The 23,826-nt window shown below is 40.4% G+C and overlaps 2 protein-coding genes across 2 annotated transcripts; one reads left to right on the forward strand and one right to left on the reverse strand.

The window, feature by feature from the left end:
- Positions 1-786: 786 nt before the first annotated feature.
- LOC119740988 (cytochrome c oxidase assembly protein COX16 homolog, mitochondrial-like) lies at positions 787-2,180 on the reverse strand. Its single transcript, XM_038216525.1, has 4 exons — positions 2,088-2,180; positions 1,444-1,521; positions 1,221-1,295; positions 787-927 (listed from the first exon to the last, which is right to left on the reverse strand). Exons 1-4 carry the CDS (start codon positions 2,160-2,162, stop codon positions 790-792), a joined length of 366 nt encoding a protein of 121 aa, XP_038072453.1. The 5' UTR covers positions 2,163-2,180; the 3' UTR covers positions 787-789.
- On the forward strand, positions 2,177-13,960 carry LOC119740987 (28S ribosomal protein S5, mitochondrial-like). The gene is made up of 9 exons (XM_038216524.1): positions 2,177-2,314; positions 3,762-3,908; positions 4,765-4,890; positions 6,419-6,646; positions 8,457-8,582; positions 10,257-10,361; positions 10,817-10,879; positions 11,447-11,583; positions 12,481-13,960. Exons 1-9 carry the CDS (start codon positions 2,260-2,262, stop codon positions 12,700-12,702), a joined length of 1,209 nt encoding a protein of 402 aa, XP_038072452.1. The 5' UTR covers positions 2,177-2,259; the 3' UTR covers positions 12,703-13,960.
- Positions 13,961-23,826: the final 9,866 nt, after the last annotated feature.

The raw sequence follows: 23,826 nt of genomic DNA on the forward strand, positions 1-23,826 counted from the left end.
CGGGACCATTGTTTTAGTGAAGTTCTGAATGTAGCACTTTCAAAATCTAGGATATGAAAGCCCAATTCATAATCTTTCTTTTAGTACAACAATCATTCAAATCACTCATGTACTTTTAAAGTTAAGGAGTTTTAAACACAACCACCATTTTAAAGTTCTGTCCACGGATCACAAAAAAAGGTGTGCGTTCTTTCAGCAAAACGAAAACAATTCACACGTACACGTCCTTATAATATGTGATTTGTTTTCGTTTTGTTGAAAGAACACTGAACTTTTTGTGATCCGTGGACAGAACCTTAAAACCGCGGTTGTGTTTAAAACTCCGTAACTTAAGAAGTACACGTACATGAGTGATTTGAATGATTCTTGTACTAAAACAAAGCTTATGAATTTGGCTTTTATGTCCTAGATTTTAGAAGTGCTACATGCAGAACTTCACTAAAACAATGGTCCCGACATTTGGGTTTCGTGTTTTTTTTTACTCACACTGTATACACACACTTTCTGGAACTACAGAAGACTTCCAGCTATAATTTTATACAACATGTACACATCCTATACTCTTAAACATGAAGAGTCAACATGAACGCAGGCCCTAAGGTCTTGAAGAGCACCTCTCAAAGGCTGAAGAACTGAGGGAAAAACAAACGAACATGAATGCCGCCAAATGGTTCCCTTCAAGTAACCAACAAGAACCTCACAAGAATAAAACCAGGATGAGAGAGTCTTTCAGTCTGGATCATATTTTCTTGCAGAATCCATCATGGTCTCCTTCGTCAGTTGCTGTTATCATTCTTTGGATTCAGCTCTCCTTCTGGACATTTTCTCAGCATTTTCACGTTGCATCGACTGGAATTCCTTGGAATTTTCCCAGGGGCGGGGACCGCGGATGTTGTGCCAGGTGTCAATGTCGTCATTTTGCAATTTCTGAAATTAAAATATGATTAAAATTATATTGCAGTATAATGGACTGTTACAGATAGGAATTACATACATGTACCTATCCATGACATGTATGGTGAGGAAGAATCCTACAGACTAGTCAGATGGAGACTGGAAAAAAATATTCAAAATTTTCCAAGCACATGATAGAATAAATAATTATTGTATGGGATGTTACTTCCATTTATATACTTCTCCTTACCAACTTCAAAATTGGGCATCACTGAAAAATAATGGCAAAAGGTTTATTAGCAAAATGTATTCATGTGGACGTGTACCTCGAACTCTCCTTCAATTGTGATCTTGTCCTTCCTTTTGTATTCATTCATTTTCTCATCAGTCTCTGGATCCACCTGAATATAAAAGATAAAGAGTCCATTATCTCAAACAAGGTTGGAAACTTGAAAATAATAAGAATGGCAATATGAGCGACTGATGATCCATTGACCATTTACAAGAAATTATAACATATGCATGGTTTCATTTGAATTGAAAACTTACAGTTTTTCTTTTGTCGATGATTTCATAGCGCAACGTGCGAAATTCCTTCAGTCCAAACGATCCACCGACAACAATTACCTAAGTTTATATAAAAAAAATTAACATTTTGAATGGCAAAACTTGTTTTAAAAGATGAGGCTCATAAGTTATCTAAAATATTATTAAATAGCCAGCCTGCATAATTTGCATTTGTAGGCCTAATTGACGTACAGTTACGTAAAAGCTTAGAACATGCATGAGATGATAATGAGGCTAAACCCAAACATGACCTACTGACAGTACTGTGCTGGTCTTCGTCCTTGATTTAAGTTGAGTGCGAACGAAGGCTAGGACTAGAATGAAACTTGTGTACAACTCATAGAGATCTATTAATAAAGAACTTGGTACAGCTAGCTCGGCACAACACAGTCACAGCCGCAGCATGCACATGTTGCGATATTGCCTACATGTACATATACTGCATGTACATGTATACACATATACATGTATATATGCCTACGGTTTTGTGGTTGGATCGCGTACGCGTACATACAACAATGACTTATACGCGATCCTAACAAAGAATATAAGAATGCTTTAACTGATTAGAAGCATCAACTTCCATAACAACAGATACTGTTAAGTCCTTGACGGTCACACTTTACCAGCATTGGAAGGCCAAATTTCAAGAATCGACTTTTCTTAATCGCGTCCACAATTTTGACCAAGGGCGCCGCCATCTTGAAAAGGCTCGTCTGGTACCCTTTACGCACACACGACAGAGGGCGTCTTGGTATTTGCACCAGTCTGAAGCATGCATGGTGATCATGAAGAAACATGGCGACGTATGGCAGGGGGTTTCTGGTCAGATTTTGCGCGAATTTTTCTCAGAGTAGGTATCCTCTTCGCACTAATTTTGGAAAGAGTTCCATACCTGGACATCACTTGACACCCTGTGCACAAACCCTATTAATATGGCCTTAACAATTACCAGTGTTTTCTAAGTTTTCTAAGTGGTTAGTAGGCCCTACGTCTCGAAAAAATTGTAGCTAAATTAAAGTTTAAACTGATTATGATAAACATCTTAACTCCCCTTAAGCCCCCCACCCCCAAAAAAGTCTCCGGTTTCTGGTATGCGCGCGCGTCGCCGTAGCTATGCGCGTCGGCAAAATGAAAAAGGTTTCTTTTCAATAAAAGATGATATCTCAAAACCGCCAAACTCACTGGTTTGACTGGAATCCTGCTGCTGCACAATTTTAACGTGTTTTTAGATAGGGTCATGATCGAGAATAAGCTTTATGTGGCCTCTCTGGACTCCCATATTAATTTGCACTAAGTTTAGTCGGGCACCATTTGCAGTCATCAGCCGACATTTGAAGCAAAAAAAAACAGGTAAAAAAAAAAGCCACGTCGCCGCACCACTTTTTGGGCAAGCTCCATACCAGAAACGGAGACTTTTTTTTGGCCTTAGGCCTATATTTTGTACGCAGTGGCTATCGTTACGGCAGCCGTAACGCATTTCCCATTTTCTATCGTTATGGAAAAAAGTGAATTTGAACGTAATGAAATTCGGACTTTATTTCCCTTTTAAAAAAAATCCTCCAAAGCCTCAGGTTAGAAAAGAAAAAAAATTCGAGTGCAAAACTGAGATGCGAACCCGCAACCTCGCGGTGCAAAATCCTACCCTCTATCGACTGAGCTGTCGCACTGCTCGCTAAAACGTGGGGAAACAAATAATTATATACATGTACCTGCGTGCGTATCAAAAAAGTATCGTAGAGGGCGCTAAACAACGGCTGCCGTAACGATAGCCACTTCGTATTTTATATGCTTCTAAAGCAAAAATAAACTACAAACTAAGCCTAAATGTGAAAATCAAAATTTGACAAAGTTCGACATGTTTTTGTACATGGTGGAAGTGTGGCCTTTATTTGCGGAGGTAGTCCAGTAAATTGGCCACATTTATGGGGCTAAATTCAAATATGACTCGGCAACTTTTGAATTGAAATTGAGATCCTAGAATATTGTTTTCTCAGAATATACTGCATTCACATAACGGAACTAAACCTTCATTAGGTCAGTTGTTAAGTAACCGTCTTTAGCATTTGAGCATGTTTGTTGCTTCAAACGAAACAAATGCGCATATGACAAATGATTTAATCTACCTTTAATGCAAAAACTACTACCTACATCTAATTTGAAATTCAAATGTACTGTATTAGAAACAAATATGCAGTTAAATACCTGTTAGTAAATAGCAAGCCATACATAGATTAGAGTAGTAGATTTTGTGTTCTGAAAATGAGAGTGTCCCTTTTTTTCTCAACTATCATTTGCAGGGCTTTCAGTTTCAGGATGTAATCTTCATCGTACACTCCCAGTCTCCTCAAATGGCTTCCACACCTGCGCTGGGTCTTCGCACACACTGTTGCCAACAGCTCAAGTTACTGTTACACCGAAGAGACACACTAGCTGGTTCAATACTTGTAAGTAACAGAGGTAACACACTGAGTATACAGTGTTTATATGTCGGTGAAGGGAAAAACCTAATTTGATTAACTGAGCATGGTTATTATGTGCTTGACATTTTGGATGCAAATCTTGCCCAATTTGTTTCTCTATTAAAAAAAAATTGAATTAGGTGGAATTTTAAACTGAGGACTTCTGGAATACGACCATCACTCTATCAACAGAAGGATCCAGTTTCTTCCAGTTGAAGTCCCATTGTGTCACATTTTGAGACCACCAATCAAGGGCTTGGTTGGTAGAGCGACAGTTTGAACCTTTCCTTTGTTAACCTGTTCACGCCGGATGATGTGTATACACGCAAAGGTTTTGTGGTATTCGGAATGGATGAGGGATAAACACGCAGGGTGCAAGGCCAGAAATATCTGTCAACAACCCGCTTACAGCGAGTGAGGCCGGAAATATGAGTGTGATGCCCGAGGGTGATGGCTTCAACCCTCCTGGCTTGAGGTCTAGTGAAATTTCTTTCACTAGACCTCGCTCCATTCTTGTCAAAATAATCCAGCGCAAACCGGTTAAACAGCTGATTGATCTAGCCATTCCCCCAAGTAATTTATTTGACGAAATCCAAAATGAATGCATGTTGCTGAAACAGAGGGCAAAATGTGCAGACTGTACTGGGAATTTCAAGAAGAAGAAAAATCAGATGTTTTTATATTCCATTGTTTAATCATATTGGTGCAGATATAAAGACAAAATATGTATGAGTGCAATAAATCACTAAATTAAGTACAATTCATGCACTTTAGTCTTCTTGTTGTGTATAGATTTACAGTAACATGAATGTTAATGGGTATTTGTTTTTATTTAACACAGTAACCGCAAACCAGCTTTGGAAGGGCATGCTAGCAACCACAGGCAAAGCTCAAACCAAGGCTCGAGGCAAGCGACCAGCAAAGAGAATCAAGAAAGATCTCAATAGAGGGCAGTTTATTGGAGAAGGTAACAAAATATGGTTATTTCTGATGCATAATAAGATGATTTTCTTTACTTACAATTTATAATCTTAACTCAAAGTCATGTACTGTGCAGTAAGCACTCAATGCTCCTGTGACCTTAGCTGCTGATGCACACATCTGAACTTAAAGAATGTGTGTCAGGCATGCCATGTTGACAAGTTCTGGCAGAAAACAAATCAAACAAACACACTGCATAGTGCCTCACGCAGAATGGCATTTCTGTTTGCAACAGTTTACACTCAGTTTAACCCTTACCTCCCCACAACTCCATCCTCCCATTTTGGTGGAATTTGGGGGACTTGGTCCTGCAGGCCTGGTTTGACTAAATATTGATGGAGTATGATGGACTTGGGCCTGGAGGCCTAAAGCAGAGCATGCATTAGAACTTGGAAGCAGTGTGATTGATAGATTTTGGTGGACTTGGTCCAGTACTTAGGGTTAATAAAGTAGCTTTCAAGATATTTGCGATTAGTGCATTGTCTAAAAATCAGCTTTAATCCTAACCCTTCTGAATGTTTAATAGTTGGCAATTTCTTGGGCAATTTCATTAGACACTTTTTCTGAGTCTTAATTCATCAATGGGTCTCCACCTACTTGTTTAACTTTGAGCGGGGGCAGTCAACTAACCCAATCTAGGGCTGTGCATCGGAACCGGGTACCCCAGTACCTGACCGCTGATGTCAGGAAGCGGTTCCAGATTAAGGGATCGGGTACCCGTAACCAACTTTACAACTTACTTAGTAACTTCTCAGACAATGAAAGAGAAAGATTGTGAATGTCATTTGTGGGGAATTTTTATAAATAAAAACCAGGGTACATGGAAAAGCGAATCAGATTCACATTGATAATGGTTGTGAAAGTTGCACTTTACACCAGAGCTAACTGTACACACTTGTATCTTGCTGTATTGACGCACCGATGTGGTAGTACATGTATTACCGTAAGGACCTTTCTTATATAAATCTGAATTGTGGGTTTGGTTTTCTTTAACGGGTACCCGGATACCCATGTCTTTTTGATCGGGTGCCCTGTTCCCGTACTGCCCGTAAATGCACACCCCTACCCAAATCCCCAAAACCGCTTAGTGCATTTGGAAGAGTTTCAAGGGTTAGGATGGCATGGGTGGCGTAGTGCATGAAGCACTGCTGTAGCCCGGGTTCGATTCCCATCTTGGATCATGTGTGTTTGTTGATTCTCTCCTGTGCCACAGGGGTTTTTCTCCCTGTTCTCCGGTTTTCCTCCCGCCGCAAAAATCAACACTTTTGATCTGGCTGTGCTCCATGGTAAAACATGGGCTTATATGGTGGCTGCCTACGGCTTCTTTAAATGCCTTCTGGTTGACCACGTAGTAGCTGCGTCCTTCGCAATACAGCTTCTGCTACGAGTAAGGATGATTAGCGCCCCCCCCCCCCTTCCCATTATTATTGTACACTCAGCTTAAAATTGATGAGAAATTAAATAATTTTTTTATTGCTCTGTATCCTTTTCCTTTTTTTTTTTTTTTTTTACAGGAAAGGCCAACATAGCCTGGCCTGGCCTGAATGCCCCCATCCTGAAGGACAGAACCGTCCAGACCATGCATGTCAAGGAGCCAGACCCAGAGAGGGAGGAACGACTTCTGCAGATCCGATCCCAATGGGACAAGAAGAAGAAACGGTCAATACCCCCTGAGCAGAGAGGCTGGACCTCCAAGAGCTGGGGTGGGCGTCGGCTGGGCCCACCGGATCCTATACCAGGAGGTAGGGTGGTTTTCTTGGTTCATGTTTTTTTTTTCCCCAACATTTGAAATGAAATCAAATCAGTGCTTGTTGACCCTCCAGCATCCCAGGTACATAGTAGATATATATGTATATGGTGACATTTTTAGCCCTCCTTGGCCATCCAACAGTTTGCATGAATTAGTTAGGGGTCACTAGCTGCACATGTCAAAGTTCAGCAGTATTGATATAAGTTTTGAGGGACATATCATATTTGCAACTGGTTTTCTCCTCAGTAATACAAGGGATCACTGGTATTCTATAAAGAGCAAAGGGTGTGTGTGTGTACTTGTGTACGCATTCAATAGGGGACGTTGAACAATAGAGGACAACAGGGTCCACAATTCCTGAGGGGTCCCCTATTTGGTTCGTGTTCGTGTTCGAGGACTCAGTTGGAAAACATTTACAAAACCAATGAGAGCTGTTGCAAAAAAAGTTAGAGTATAATCAAAGGAAAAGAGAAGAGGAACAAAATAAAATCCTTGATTAACACCATAAACAAATGTGGGTGGGTGTGCGAGTGTGTTCACAAGTTAACCACGAGTGAATCATGCGATCGCCTACAAAACGGGCGACTTGCCCATGAAGTGGGCTACAGGTGGCAAAGCCGCCTCCCCATGAAGCCTCATTTTCACGATTGAAAAGCTGCTATTTGGCAGTAATAATACACTGTACTTTACTCACAGTGTATCACTGAAAAATAGTTGGACATCCATTTGTGGGCATTCAAATTCTGTAAAAAATAGAGCCACTTTTATTTCTGAATGAGGCTTCGGAATTCATTTATGGGTAATTAACCTGCAAGTGGATATATGCAAGAAGTTGACTGCGAATTGACTATGATGTGCATTGCGCATAGTGTTTGTGATTCCCTTCAATAACTGAACTCGATCAGAGAACACATGGACAAAGGATAGTACATTTGCTATTCTAAAAACCTAGCTGTGTTGTAGTGAATTCCACCACAAGTCCTCATTATCCAATCGCACACTCACTCACTCACTCGGTCGCCCACAGGCGGGATCGAGTATGGCTTTTCCAAGTAATTCGGTCCCGCATGAGGGGGGGGGGGGCATGGGCGTCGCCAGGATTTTTTCTAGAGGGGGGCAAAAAAAAATTTTGCCAAAAAAATGCTTGTATTTCTCAACACATTCTCGATTTATCAGTTTTAGAGGGGGCAGGGACATTTTGCCCCCCCCCCAACTCATTAAATTTACACCACTTTGTCTTCGCGCCTCTTTTTCTTTTCTTTTTTTTTCTTTTTTTTTTTTTGCTTTTCCAGGGGGGGGGGGGGGGCAAGTGCCCCCCCTTGCCCCCCCTCGCGACGCCCATGGGGGGGGGGGGGGGGGGGAGAGGGGCAGTTCGTCTGTCGATTCTACACCGGTGTCCTTTTGCAGCATCCCGGTGTAAGACATTTTCGGTCCTCCTCACCTCCTGGGCCCGTGGTTTGGTTTCCAGAGAATGACTTTGTGTGCCTCCAGCTCCGGGTGCTGGTAACAGTGGCCTGCTAACTGCATCCGACGGGCTGCAATTCTGTCTCCGATCACAAGTTAACCAGTACCAAGTAAAAGACACAAGCTATTCAAATGAACTGTGACGAAGGCATTTGTTTGCCATTGTTCATCCCCTGTTACTTGTGGCTGGACTTGTAAATGGAATTCATAATTTACTTGTGATGGACAATCATGGACTTGACTACGAAACTGAAACTAGGCCATTCAGACACTTAAATCTGAAAATAACACATGTACATACAATGTAAGATTATTTGGTATTATATTTTTTAAAACAGAGACATTTGAGGGGTTTGACTCCAGCGTGATCACAGTCCGGAGAGTCTTCAACATGACTGGTGCTAAAGGCAGGAAGCGTAGTATGTCAGCACTGGTCGTTGTCGGGAACAAGAATGGTGCTATAGGTGAGAATATCTCCAACAAACATGACAAAGTTTGGAGCCAAGGGTCAATCTATTGAGTGGGATCAAGGGAGGAGTGTGCGCATCGTAAGCACCGTCGATATCAGAATTGTCAGTTATCGATATATCATTAATCCAATATCGAGTACATTTGATATATCGATTATCCCATGCATGTAAAGGTCAAAGACCATAAAGATGACACTTTGATTAAAAAACCCTTAATTCCCAATTTTCCACAGCTTTCTCTGGAGGACATCGCTTAAACTTTTTAAACAAATCTCAGCACTGAGAGTTTGTCCAGAACGGGCATTTTTTTATATAGTTTTACATTGGGGGAGACCGCGAATTCTAGTGAACGCAGAGCACAAAGCGACGCCGCTTGGCATTTTGCGATGTTTTTAGTTTGAGTCACTAGCACAAGTTGCCGCTGAGTTTTATTTCATATACAGCAAATGATAAACACCAATTAAAAGCACAAACTTGAATCCTCAACCCTGATTGGGCAATCTATGGCAACAACAGTGTGATATCCCATGTACCACAGTCCATCGCACTCCGCTTATCACGTTATTCTAAGATTTGCACCTCATTCCTACTGCGCGCACGTGTGATCGCATTACCACTAAATAGTTTGTGTTCAGTGTGCACGTTCCATCTTTAACATTAACCCTAACCCTCCAGGGTAAGTTTGCTAGAACCCTGCCAAACGTAGTGACATGCAACACTTGACTAAGTGACAAGCCTGCCAAATGTAGCGAGATCCATCGGGGAAAGGTCTCAAGGCCATACTGCCTCAGAGTCCATGGTCACCTCACGCAGCAGCATACAACTGTGGTATTTGTTCAACTGTTCAATGGTACTTAGCTCTCATTTTTTCAGAGCTGGATATTCATGCACTGGTGGTGGTAGCTGAATGCATCAAAGTGCACCAGTTCTTTTCCACCTGACGCATTGTGTTGCTTCTGGCAGGGTTATGGTTAAAGGGAATACACAACATTTGCAAACATCGAAAAACAAAACTACCAAATGTTTACGAAATACCTTACTAGGATGTTGATAAATGACAGTCTAAAGCATCCTGTAAAATTATGGCACCTGGTGTGAAGTCATTTTCAAGAAAAGTGGTATTTTTGTATAAATTTCCAACGGTGATCGGCCGACCACCGTTGGAAAAACCTAACTATTTTTTAACTGCTGCTCCAAATTTACCATTTTTTTTCAGTCCAAATTTTGTTTGCTATTGGTTACATGTTCATGAACGAATGCAGGCCAGCTAGACTGGTTCCCTTACTGTACAATTTTCCGGCATCTATAAATTGATATATTTCATAATAGTGGAGTCAGGGAACCAGACTACTTGAACATTTTTGTTTTTCTGGGTTTTTCCAGCATTTTCGAACACAAATCTTCAAACATGTCAGTATAACAATATTTTGATCTATTATACTAACCCCTCAACTAGTTAAATTCTGAAAATTACAGCAAAAGCCAATGATGTACATTCCCTTTAATGTGTGTTAAGTTTGCTTGAAGATAATTCATTATCCTACTGGTGCTCACTAAACACTGAAAACGTAGTGCGTCTGTGTTCCATATACCACTTGGCCTTTGGTGCTTGTGATAACTTATATTGTAGACTGCGTAATTGAGTTTTCCACTTTTGCGACTTTCTAGGCTACGCACATGGCAAAGCCCCAGATGTGATGTCAGCATTGAGAAAAGCCAAGAACAAAGCTGCCAACTACCTCCATTACATAGAGCGTTATGACGACCACACAGGTAAGAAGAGGGGCCTTTGTCACACCTCATCTGAGTAGCTTGTCAATTCAGGTGATTCACAATGTAGTGCGCCACCAAGAGTTTGCCATGGAGAGTCCATTTTTCAAGTTTACTGTCGACAAAACATGGCCCATTTGAATCAGTGTCAGTAGACAACTTGAGCTAATTTGTTATAGATTGGGGCATAGCGTTTTGCCGCCTTACAAAAAACACCATATTGATAAAGAGAAAAGAAAGGGAAAAACGAACAATTTTAAATGTCCCGTGCTGCGAATTTGTCGACCATCTCCCACAATGCACTGGGAAAACTGAACTCTCTGTGACAAACTCTTGGTGGGGCACTACATTGTGAATCGCCCGAACTGACTTGAGTCTGGAGGATTTTTGATTGACTTGTGATGACTTGATGAAAATACTGCTAAGGGAACCTATTATTCTTTTCTTTTTTATTTCAGTGTACCATGACATTGAGTCCAAGTTCCAAGTAACAAGAATAAGGATCAGGAAGCAGAACAAAGGTAAACTTTGGCATTGTCTGAAAAATTGGGATCGGTAGATATTTTCCCACAACTCCGAAGAATGACATCTCATTGAATATGTTCATAACAATGTTATACACTGCCATGTGTAAATCACACAATGAAGGGCTTGGGCACAGGAGTACTGGCATTTCACTTCTAATAGCTTAGTTGAAGATGGAGCACAAGTGTTGTGAGTACAAAACATGTCAAGTGAAGCTTATGATGCTGTGGACATGGGTGAATATCACCGAAAACTACTCCTGAAAGCCCACAAAAGTCCTACTTTTATCCTGATTTTGTCCACCAAAGTCATACTTTTATCCTGCTTTGTCCTCCAAAGGCCTACTTTTTTTTTTAATTACACATGTATTATTTTGATCCAACCGTTCTACTTTTTTTTACCCAGGTCTGCTTAAAAGCCTGCTATTAGTATTAGCTTATCAATCAGGTTGAAAATTGTACTCATAGACCAATGGTAACGTCTGTGGCATAAGAGTGGGACATTATAGTTTCCTTCTTGTTACTACGTGTGTGTCTCTTATAAATGTTTCCAAATTTCTTAAGGCTATGGGCTTCGTTGTCATCGAATCCTGAAAGAGATCTGCCGGCTTGCCGGTATCAAGGACTTGTATGCCAGAGTGCATGGCTCCACCAATCCCATCAACCTCAGCGTTGCTTTCATCAATGGATTAGTCAACCAGGTAATTATCAGTAATATATAATCTGTACTGCAGACTTCATAATACCAATAAAAGGAGTGATTCTCAACTCAACACAGGCCACAAGAGTCAGTGAATAATTACACTTATTCCATAAAAAAACTTGTAATTTAAAAGTTCATTTTTTTACTTCAATTAAAAAGGCAATAACTTTCATTTAAAAGGTTAAATAAATGATTTTAAAAATGCTCATTTAAAAAAAAAAAACATTGAAAATTCAATTACACAAAACACAGACACGATGACACCATATAAGGTTTATGTAAATAAAGTATTCACAATCCACAATTTAACCTAAGGGTTCAAAATGCTCGTGAGATATGGCACTGGACTGTTCCTCAATATGTTTGTTGAGAACTAGTTTGTTAATCTATGGTGCGACAAGATCTAAGACACATGTTGTGGCTTCTTTTTGCCACTGGAAACACTGACTGAAATTACCTGACCTGTACGTTTTCAGGGCAAACTCCTGACACAAACTTGTCCGTCTATCACATAGAGACTGGGTTCCCAATGAAGCCAGAGCTTTATCATAACTTGGGTAATCGTTACCAAGAATTATTCAGCAAATGCTCTTTTGAATAGCCTCCAGTTGATCAGTTTGATGGGATGTGATACTTGAGTGCCAGATTGGGGCCGTATATTCCATGACAAGGCATTAGTTTTGGAGACTATTTCATCTTCAAGGGCATCCCATTTCAAATGTTGTCAGAAGATGACTCCCAGGAGCTTAACCCAGGCTGCTGACTTCCTGCACAGTGGAGGACCTTGGAAGCTCCGGAGAGGTTCCTGGTAAAGAAAGGCCTCGGAAATTAGGCAGATAATATGTCACGCTTGCCCCCTGTCCATTGTTCGTGATTTGTTTTTTGTTTTTTACAGGAGACTCACCAGCAGATTGCTAACAGGAAGGGCCTGCACGTGGTGGAGTTCCGCAAAGAGTGCGGCGTCCTCCCAATCGTTGTCGCGTCACCGCAGAACGCAGCGCCCCGCAATGAAGTGGAGGAGGAAGCCTGGGATAAAGAGCTCCCTCTGGAGTGGAAAGAGGAGATACCGAGAAAACGCGTCAAAAATTTCGTCCGAGAGGGGACCATTTTCTTTTGAACCTGTCTGCATGTAAACTAGAGCAGATGCACCAAATGGTTTAGCATTGTGGTCCAGCAATTGTGTGAAAGTAGCGGACCGCATGAAACGTTGCTATTCCGTTTTGGGGAGAGAGATGACAGACAATAGGTTAAACTTTTCTTTAAGAGTGATTTACACCACAGTGCTCTATCTATACATGTACTACCATGGAGACCATTAGGGGTTGCGTTCGAGTAGTCTCCCCTGGTATACATTGGTTTTACATTTGAAGAAGCCATGGAAAGAGTCTGATCTTATGCTGCAGTGTATTCGCCTAATTTGGGAAAGTTGAGGTCAAAGGTTGTTGCTTGGGGGGACTTTAAAATGTAAACACACCAGACTGTCGTCTGCTCATCTGGTAAAATGTAATAAGTTTTTTTCATTGTTACCAGATCAGTTATTGCTGGAATTGGAAGATATGCACAGAATTATCTAAAATATGTCTATCCAATTGAACACTGTTAATAATTGGGAATATTTGTGTCATATACACTCCACTGTGCTCGCATCCTATTAGAGTTCTCGCCATCTTCAATCGAGCTGGCCACGATATCGTCCGGTTACGTCATTACACCAGAGACCCGCTCGCGAGCTGGGGCTCTGGTGGTTGACACCAGATGCTGATCGAACGCACCCAACATGTGAAATAAACTTGACATCTGTGTGCATTCGGTCAACTGTGAAGTTGAACACTGGCATTATTCGGACAAACATCTGGTGGTGCACTCGATCATATTTGTTTTCATAGCGACTCGCAAAAGTAATATAGAGACAATATTTAGCTATAAACACGACATGGTTTCTTCTTATACGCCCAGTTGCATAGTGAGTACACAGGATCTGTTATGGGAATTATCATTTAGTGCCTGTGTAAACTGATGCGCACATGTTACAAGGCACATCGATAATTAAGAATTTCGGATAAGTGGCGGAATGAATACAATTCGATATTTGTATTCAGACAAGTACAGTTTCTCTTTTATTATAAACATTGAGTTTAAGACTTATTAACTATTGACATATTTTAGCTATGATCAAATGATTGGGACAATTAATGTTACATGAAATGTTCATGAATCTGCCCTAGAGACATAATGGTAAATTGAAATTAAAATTAAAAAATTGCTACCATGATGTAAATGAATATATTTGTTGATGTCTTATACAAGTACAGTCAAACACTTATAAGAAGTGCACTGTTAATACAACGTCCCGCTTACATGTATAACAAGGAAAATGGTCCCAAGTCTTTCTTTTTCATTGTTTTTCATTACTGTTGATACAAAGTACCTGTTATAACAAGGTAATTTGTAAAGTCCCAAGGACCTTGTTATAAAGGTGTTCTGATCGACCGTATGTTACGCAGACTTGATCCCTTTCACCTTGTCAGTGGCGTAGCCGGGGGGGGGGGGGGGGGGGGGGGGGGGGGGGGATGAAACCTTGTCCTTCCCCCCCCCCAGTCGCCCCCCCCCCCCCCCCACTGAGATTTTGAGTTTCTAAAAAAATTATCATTGATCTACATGGCGCCCCTCCCTATGAAATGTCCCAGCCCCCCCCCCCCACCCCCCCCCCCCCCCCCCCCCCCCCCCCCCCCCCCCCCCCCCCCCCCCCCCCCCCACTGAAAAATGCCTGGCTACGCCACTGCACCTTGTCTAGTATTGAAGTCGGTAACTGTACTCTAGGCGCAGTTGTTAGTGAGTTGTATTGGGATAGAAATCATACCGTGATGTTTAATATTTTGTTTTGCTGCCATTTTTGGGGTCGCGTCCTTTAAACGTTTGTTTTCGCAGAGAATAGTCCATCACCGGTACCGCCTTGTCAAAGTATATGAAAATGCACTATGTTTTATTTCAGTTTAGAATGTTTTTTAGTTTAGAATGCGGTTTTTAGCTAAAGGTATAAGGAGCAAAACGAAAGAAAACTGGCGGTGATATGTACAGTAGCGGATTCCGTTCCGTCTCAGTTTAATCCTGCCGCCGGGCAAAACAAGCATTTAATGCTTATATTAAGAAACTTGAGCAATGACGTGCATACAACGATGTTTTACCACTGAAATTTCAAAACAAAACGATGCTGGCGTGTAGAAACATATTTGCCCTCACGCGGTGCGAACCGTGGTTATCACTGGTTCCCATGCCTGCCGCCGATCCGTCGACACGGGTGATTTGAGTCATTAACATGGCCTTAACAAGAGAAGAAGGGGAAAAATGGTTTGTTTGTTTTAATACGGCTGGGCTCGTTGTGTATTAAGGTAACCGTTTTGTGTTACTTTCAGGCCATTATCCATCCGATGCGCACGCACATTATTTCTGGATTCTGGATACGCCCCCTCCACTCCCGGTCGCGAATTCTTTCCTCCTAATTAAACGACGTCCGTTTCCCATCTTCTGATTAATCCATTCCATTACATGCATATCTAATATAGGAGGGCCCAACTAATGGGCCCGACATTAAGATGAAAGACTGGACAATAATTTAATTTTTGTTTGAGAAACCCCAGTGATGTCGGCTTGCGTGTTATTCGGCCCTGAACTTTGCTGATGTAACACTGTTTTCAATGGGGCTTGAATTGGTCCAGTGCACCCGCAGTATGCACCATATACAACTTCCCTAAATATAATAGTGTGCATGGAGTTCTTCGAGCGAACCAGAGGCGCATCGTCGATCATAGGCCTATGCCAATATAGTACAGGCAATATAAGGTTTTACCTCAAACAAATTGCAACAGAATTTTTTTCACCACAGTGCATTTCTATATAAAGGTCCCTAAAATTACATACTAAAAGTCTTTAAAAATCCAGGTGGTGGAAATATGCCTAATTTGCATAAATCCAAAATGGCCGCATATGTTAGGACTTTCGCATTGATTTGGTCATATTTCTCATACTAGGTAGATTTTGGAGGTACTTTAAGCGACAGTTTTAGTCCTTTTACATTGATTTACTCATTATTCTAGTCCTAGGTAAATTTCCAGATCCCTATGTTTCCGAAATTTTCCAAATGCCGTATAATTTGCATAAATGCCGTATATCAATTTGCCTAAATTAAAGTTAAAATAATGGATGCCATGTGTGGACATGTACCAATTGAATTTTCCCTGATAATCCAAGTCAAATTTTACACCACAGTACATTGCTATAAGGTCCTTAAAAAGTTGTTAAAAATCCAAGCGGTGGAAATATGCCTAATTTGCATAAATTCAAAAGGCCGCTAATTACATGATTTTCATATGATTTGGCCATATAGTATAGGCCAATGTACTTTTGCATTTTTTTTGTTTAAGAAGGAAGTTTTGCCATATTTGGAAAGAGTTTACCTCCCTAAGCCGGAAATGCATTGGAGACATTTTTCCCAGCTACCATGTGGCGGCCATCTTAGATTTCAAAATGGCCGCCATTTCGAGCCTAATTTGTATCATAACTTCGGACTTGATTGTCACATGAAGTTTCTTTTGATGGCAAACCCCATGTTTTTGATACCAAGGATTCCGAGTACATTGTTGTTTATGGTGTACTCCAAATGGATGGCAGCCATCTTGGATATTTCAAAATGGCAGCCATTTTCGGCTTATTTGCATAATAAATTTGGACTCGAATGTCTACGAAGTCAATTTCGGTGGAAAACGCCATACATTTGATACCAAGTAATCTTAATGACCCATTGCTGATGATGTATGCCAGATGGATGGCAGCCATCTTGGATTTTTCAAAATGGCCGCCATCTTGGATTTCATTTATAATAACATTGTACCTAAATGTCCTATGAAGTCCATGTTTTTAAATGAACTCAAGTAAATCACTGTGGACGGGGTACTCACAATTGATGGCAGCCATTTTGGGTATTTCAAAATTGCCGCCATTTTGAACTAATTTGCATATTAAATTTGGACTTGAATGTCGTATGAAGTCAATATTGGTGGCAAACCCCTTGATACCAAGGAATCCAATTAACACATTTAGGCATCCCAAATGGATGGCAGCCATATTGGATATTCAAAAATAGCCGCCATCTTGGATTTCATTTAAATAATAAGGTGGCACCTGAATGTCGTATGAAGTCCATTTTGGTGGAAAACTGCATGTTCTTGATACCAAGGAACCCAAGTTATTCATTGTTGATGGGGTACTCCACTGGGAGTATACCCCATCAACAATGATTTTCTCGGGTTCCTTGGTATCAAAAACATGGGGTTTGCCACCAAAATGGACTTCATGTGACAATCAGGTCCGAAGTTAGATACAAATTAGGCCCGAAATGGCGGCCATTTTGAATTCCAAGATGGCCGCCACATGGTAGATGGAAAAAATGTTACCAATGGATTTCTAGCTGAGGAAGGTAAACTCTATCCAAATATGAAACAAATTCCTTCGTTAGCAAAGAAAAAAGCAGTGGCCAAAAATACGACATAATATACCATCTAGTAATAACTCTCGTCCTAAGGGGCGATTTTCAATGTTTCAAAATTTCGACTTTTTTTCCAAGTTATTTTGACCCACCACCCACCCCTAATTTCGATTAATAAAAAACTGAACATGTACATGTACATGCACTTGCATGTACATGTACTTGAACACCATGTACATGTGTGTCTAGTTCAATGACGGCGTGAAGTTGTCGGCCTTCCTCTTTTGCACTGGTGACCTTCAGTTTTCTTGTGTTTTGCCAGCTGATATGCTGTTGGGAATGACAGGTTGCAGTTTTGGAAGCCACAAAGATGACCGTGGTTTTGTCGTTTTCTGGATGAGGTGGATCATAGAGCAAGGACAACGGGTATTTTCTTGTTGTTTCTTTAGTGTGTGTATTTAATGTGAGTGTAGACCTATGTATGTCAACTAGGTTGTTTGTTTTTATGGTTTGCATTTTTCTCTCTGGGGAATGGGATTGCTTTTGTTTCTCGGTTTTGTTTTGTTTTGTTTGTAATAATCTTTTTAGCCCGTTTGTCATTCATTCCCGTTATTGAGTCTGGTTGTTTGTTTTGTTTGTTTGTTTGTTTGTTGGGTTGTAAGAGTATTTATTTATTTATAGTTCGTTTTTATATTTTTGTATCTGTCTGGCTTGTCCAATGTTTCACTCTATGATTTTTTTGTTGAGTCTTGTCTCATCTCCCTGTCTTGTCTCGTCTCGTCATGTCTCGTCTAGTATGATTTGTACAATTTACTTTTCAATAGTACTTATATTTTTTATGAATGGAATTTTAAATCTGTTTTATTGGCAGGGGTTTGGATAAATGTCTGATGACAATTTGTTTTTTTTTTTACTTTTTACATATCCGTGGCAGCCTGTCCAACTTTAAGCTTTTATTTTATGTTTTAAGATTTAAAATAAAATAATTGAATCAAATAAATCAAATAAAGTTTCTTCAAGTCTTTATTACGCTGGAGATTTCCCGATCGTAGTACATATGACAGGCAGCCCAAATAGGCGCGACCTAATCCAGCCAAATTACGATTTGTATACTAGTTTATCTGCAATAATAAAGAATTTTGGCCCCTGCACTTGAGGGTCTGTATTTGTAGAAGTGAAGGGTCCATGTTCCTGAATTTGGATTTCTGAACAAAACATTTGAATGGAATCTATATTGATATGGAGTGGAAGGAATCTGTTTGTTTTTTGTTTTTTTTATCAAAATGGCGATGGGGTGATCATCGTTGGAGGGAAAAATCACCTAAAAGTCAGTGTCAAATCACCCCCCAAAACTTTTACATTTTAAACCCCAACCTCTTCAAATTGGTTTATATTTAGTTTATGCACTGTACAAAAAGTTGGGCAAAATGGGTTGATAATTCGACCAATGATGGTCGAAATATCAACACTCTTGGGCAAATTCTTTCCCAATAGTTTGATAGTTTTTACCCAATTCAACCCAATATGAGGTCATTTCATACCAATGCTGGGTAAATTACTTTGCCCAACAGTGTTTTTATCCAACCTTTTTACAGTGTGGGGTAATTTCGGCTGAAAGGCCGAAATTGTAAGTTTTAGCGCCATCGGACAAACGGTTTTCGTGCTACCGCCCATGCAATTTTGGTCAAAATGGAAATTGCTGCCATTTTTTAAATGACCATATCTCTATAATCTGTGAGCCAAATTTGTTAATCTTGATTTCTTTTGAAAGGGTACATCATGAGAAATCCAAATTTACCATTATTTTCATGTCGGGGTTAGGCCTATTAGAAGTATAATGACATTTGACCTTTACTTTGACCTTGAATTTGACCTAGTGGATCACCCGATATTGAGACAAACTTGGATGGAAATTAAACCCCAACATGTTCTCTACAAAATATCAAAAAATTGGGTACAATATTTTTTGTTTGGTTTTTGCTCATCTCAAAGTTGGCATACGTGTTGCAAAATGTGATATCCCTATGCAGTGTACTAGTGGATTTAAAGTAGGGATTTTTTGTCCCTGAAATGTGTTCATGTACAGGGTGTCACAAGACTGTTAATTATTCCTTTTATTTTCTGAGTTGATTTATTAAGCACTATTTTTTTTTACGGCCGTAAAGTGTAATGTAACTTCGGAGGTGGATGTAGGTGAATTATGCAAATCATAATTCCTTTTCCCTTTGTTGCATACTGATTCCCAGGCTTGCACCCATGTGGGAGGGGTATAAAAACCTCGCCGGGTCGCCCACGTATTTTCGGATTGAGTTTTGCGGTTTTTGGTTTATTTCTTTCCCGTAATATATAATTTGATTTTGCTGATTGATAAATCCTGTGTTGAATCCTCTGTTCTCTTGAGTTATTCCTTGATTTTTGGTCTGAGTAGAGCGGCGCAAGGGTTCGTCTGCGACACAGGGATATCACATTTTCCAACACTTATACCAACTTTGACAAGAGCTAGAAACCTAACAAAAATATTATACCCCATAGGAAACATAGGATCTCAAATGGTACCTAGGACGGGAATGATGATGAAATCAATGTCAAAGGACAAATTGTTGTTCAAAGTACCCCAAAAAGCAATGCAGGACGAGAGTTATGGCCAAATCAAAAATCATGTAATAAGTGGCCATTTTGAATTTATGCAAATTAGGCATATTTCCACCACTTGGATTTCTTTCCTTTTTTAAAGAACCTTATAGTACGGAAGCCCGTTCGTGCCAGATTTTAAAAGTGAAAAAATATTTTTATTGCGAAATAACGCAATAGTTTTGCGAAATAACGCAATACTATTGCGAAATAACGCAATACTATTGCGAAATAACGCAATAGTATTGCGAAATACCGCAATAAATGTATTGCGAAATAACGCAATAGTAATGCGAAATAACGCAATACTATTGCGAAATAACGCAATACTTATTGCGAAATAACGCAATAGTATTGCAAAATAACGCAATATTATTGCGAAATAACGCAATAGTATTGCGAAATAACGCAATAGTATTGCGAAATAACGCAATAGTATTGCGAAATAACGCAATAGTATTGCGAAATAACGCAATAGTATTGCGAAATAACGCAATAGTTATTGCGAAATAACACAAAACTTATTGCGAAATAACGCAATGCTTATTGCGAAATAACGCAATAGTTTTGCGAAATAACGCAATAGTGTTGCGAAATAACGCAATAGTTTTTGTTAAATAAACCCAATGTTTTTTTGAGAAAAAATGCATGAGTCCGCGAATGGTTGATCCTATAGGCCCACTTCGGCCTACTTTAGGCCTACTTATAGGCAAATTCTCACGTCATATTTTCTGACAGATAACGTTTTTATGGTGTTTAAAACATTGCGGGGAAAACATTTTAAAGATGGAAAATCATTCTTGTGTAATTATCATTCGTTTAAATGTATTAGTTTTTTTCAGCGTGGTGGAATATTGAGCGTATTATTGATGCATACCCCAACCCAAACAACCATTCCTCAAAATGTATCATTATATCAGTACAATTTCCCCTGCATTGTTACAATGCGAATGCACTGTGGATGCACCATTAAATTCAAGTGATTATTAACATGCTAAAGTTTGTTTCCTTCAGGTGCATGGGTAAAACACAGTACTTGTAGTTGCGAGAGAATCATTCGGTTCTCTTCTGACAGCACGCGTTCGTGCTTGGTGGCCATTTTGAGTCGGTTGTGTTTAAAAAAAAAAATCAAAACGCACATGATTCAATAGGGGGGTGTGTGAAAAGATAATAAAGCCCTTAAAACTTGTTGCCCCTCCCCCCCCCCCCTCCCCTGGGCAAAAATACCACGGCAATGTCTATTATGGCAACGTTTTCTGAAAAGATCAAACATAGGCCGCCTGGTTTTCAGCACCCCGCCCCTTTCAAGCAAAACCGTGCCACGACAAGAGCACAACGGATAAAAACGCAATGACGGACAGGAACTTCAAGAACATTTCATCAAAATGGACAAATAAAGGCCAAACTGAACATCCGGGGTGAAGTTTGTACACGACAGTATTGCGTTATTTCGCAATACTATTGCGTTATTTCGCAATACATTTATTGCGTTATTTCGCAAAAGTATTGCGTTATTTCGCAATACTATTGCGTTATTTCGCAATACCTTAGTTGCGTTATTTCGCAATACTATTGCGTTATTTCGCAATAGTATTGCGTTATTTCGCAATAGTATTGCGTTATTTCGCAAAACTATTGCGTTATTTCGCAAAACTATTGCGTTATTTCGCAATAAAATATTTTTTTATTTTCAAAATCTGGCACGAACGGGCTTCCGTATTATAGCAATGCACCATGGTGTGAAATTTATTATGTACATGACTGAACTTGGATTATCAGGAAAAATTTAATTGTAACATTTGTTACATGTCCACACATGACAGCCATAGTTTTAACTTTAATCTATGCAAATTAATAAATGGCATTTATGTAAATCATTATCGGCATATCGCAAATTTGGGAAACATAGGGCTATTGAAAGTTACCAAGGTCTAGAATAATGAGTAAATCTATGTAAAAGGACTAAAATTGTTGTTTTAAATACCTCAAAAGCTACCTAGTATATGAAATAGGACCAAATCAGTGCGAAAATCCTAAAATATGCGGCCATTTTGGATTTATGCAAATTAGGCACATTTCCACCACCTGGATTTTTAAAGACTTTTAGTATGTCATTTTAGGGACCTTATAGAAATGCACTGTGGTGAAAAAAATTCTGTTGCAATTTGTTTGAGGTTCACTCAAAAAATGAAAATTTTGCCTGTACTAATAGCTGGACTCATCGTACTTCTTCAGGCTGCACAGAAAAATGATGATCAACATGTCATCTTTAGCCACGCATGCGCAATGCCGCGACAGTGGTTTTTCAGTGTGCGGAACCTAAAGGGGAGGGAGGCAAAATCATTTCACAAGGGTCACCAAGAGCGGATTTGCAGCAAATGCTCACAACTTTTCAAAGGTCCGAGAGTTCATCTTCCGAGTAAAGCCATTTGAGAACAAAAGTGCGGGTGGGGGGGGGGGGGGGTAGATTGGGGTTAGGGAGGAGCTTGAACTCGATTATCGCCATGAGGGCGCTCTATAGCCGGCCTTCGCTCGTACCCCCCGCCCTGCAAACAGGGGCAAGTTCGCGCAAGGACTATAGTTAACCATTGGTTGACTTACGCTTGCCCGAACTTTGTCTAGTCGACGATGGTTAACTACGCTAGTCGACTATTTGGAACCAACCTACTGGGGTTGGTTGCATCGCTGGTAACCATAGCCGCGCGCGTTCATAACGTACAGCAGGGAGCCAGGATCCAGACGTTTTGCAATGACATTTTGACCAGCGTTCGACTAGAGACGTTCGCACTTTGCTATTAGTGCGCAGGCGTAAGGTACGTCACAAATCAACCACTAGTCGACTAATGGTCCTTGCCCGAACTTGTCCCAGGACGCTGGTCAGGGCTGACGTCATTTGAGCTCTCATTGGATAGATTTGCGTGACCTGTGACGTAGAACGCGTCACACAAACTAGCTTCCGGTGCCCATCATGCGTAGCGCGCTAGCTGCATGCGAAGGTCAATCTGTACTTCCTTCACAAGATTCTGTGGAGCTCATCAGCCCTTACCAGCGCCCTGTTTGCAGGGCGGGGGGTACGAGCGAATAGCCGGCCAGGGAATGCGCATAAGAGATGCGTGTTACAGAGGCCTGATATCGACCTGAGTTACTTTCTTTTCTTTCAATTTATTTGATGAAATTTGAGTTATGGATCCATCCTCTTCCCCGTATAAGTGGTTTGGGTAAAAAATAACATACTTTCGGGTATATTGGGTATTATACTGGGGTTCACCCTAGAACTTTGAAGTATTGGGATTTATCACTAATGTCTATGGGACTGGGAATGTTTATACTGGGGTGCACCCATTTTACAAATTACGTGGTTTGTTTCCCATCCACACCCTTGATATCGGACAGGTTTTATTCTGCATATATTTAAGTTTTTGCCTCGGAATCCTTATTTTTTTACGATTTGCAAACTTTTGCACATTCACGTCAATTAATGCATTATGCCAATTTGAAAAAAGCTTTGTCTGTTTTTCCTATTGAACGTCGGAAAAGTGTGACCCATCATATGCCCTTGATGATGATTTCAAGGCCAACACACAGAGCATCGACCCCGCCACCGGCCACCGGCCACCGGCTCTAGGCATTTTGCTTTCACTGTTAGAACGGCGTGGTTATACCGCAAAATGATAGAGAATTTGACATGATAGAGAATTTGACCCCATATCTACATGTACATTTACCCTTTGTATGCACCCTATACGTCTCTAAAATTGTGTTGTGTATATGCACTGTATTAATATTTTACATGGAGGTCTTGGAGTGAACCAGATCAGTACTAATTTAAAAACGCCGGACTAAGTTTGACCATGGTTTGTCTCATCATATGCCCTTGATGATGATTTCAAGGCCAACACACAACGAACGACCCAGCCACTGGCAGGATGCATTGCTTTAATTTAGAATGGCGAGGTCAGTACCGCAAAAAGACAGAATACGAGAGAGTTTGACCCCATACAAGTTCATTAATATTGTGGCGACCCTGACCCGGCGCTATGGAAGTTTCTGGCCTTGGCAGCGAGCGGTCTAGCTTAGGCCAAGAGAGCAGATCCGTTTCGGGGAAATCTACCGCCAGGCAATGGGCAC

The sequence above is a fragment of the Patiria miniata genome, unplaced genomic scaffold, assembly GCF_015706575.1.
Source record: "Patiria miniata isolate m_02_andy unplaced genomic scaffold, ASM1570657v1 HiC_scaffold_5, whole genome shotgun sequence".
NCBI lineage: Eukaryota > Metazoa > Echinodermata > Asteroidea > Valvatida > Asterinidae > Patiria > Patiria miniata.

Bases quoted from the DNA above. Each gene is read 5' to 3' on its own strand.
- LOC119740987 (XM_038216524.1), top strand. From the start codon at position 2,260: ATGGCGACGTATGGCAGGGGGTTTCTGGTCAGATTTTGCGCGAATTTT. The intron at 4,891-6,418 runs GTAACAAAATAT...TTTTTTTTACAG, and splicing joins AGGGCAGTTTATTGGAGAAG to GAAAGGCCAACATAGCCTGG. The intron at 8,583-10,256 runs GTGAGAATATCT...GCGACTTTCTAG, and splicing joins GAACAAGAATGGTGCTATAG to GCTACGCACATGGCAAAGCC.
- LOC119740988 (XM_038216525.1), bottom strand. From the start codon at position 2,162: ATGGCGGCGCCCTTGGTCAAAATTGTGGACGCGATTAAGAAAAGTCGA. The intron at 1,522-2,087 runs GTAAAGTGTGAC...ATATAAACTTAG, and splicing joins AATTTGGCCTTCCAATGCTG to GTAATTGTTGTCGGTGGATC. The intron at 928-1,220 runs GTACACGTCCAC...TTTTAATTTCAG, and splicing joins CAATTGAAGGAGAGTTCGAG to AAATTGCAAAATGACGACAT.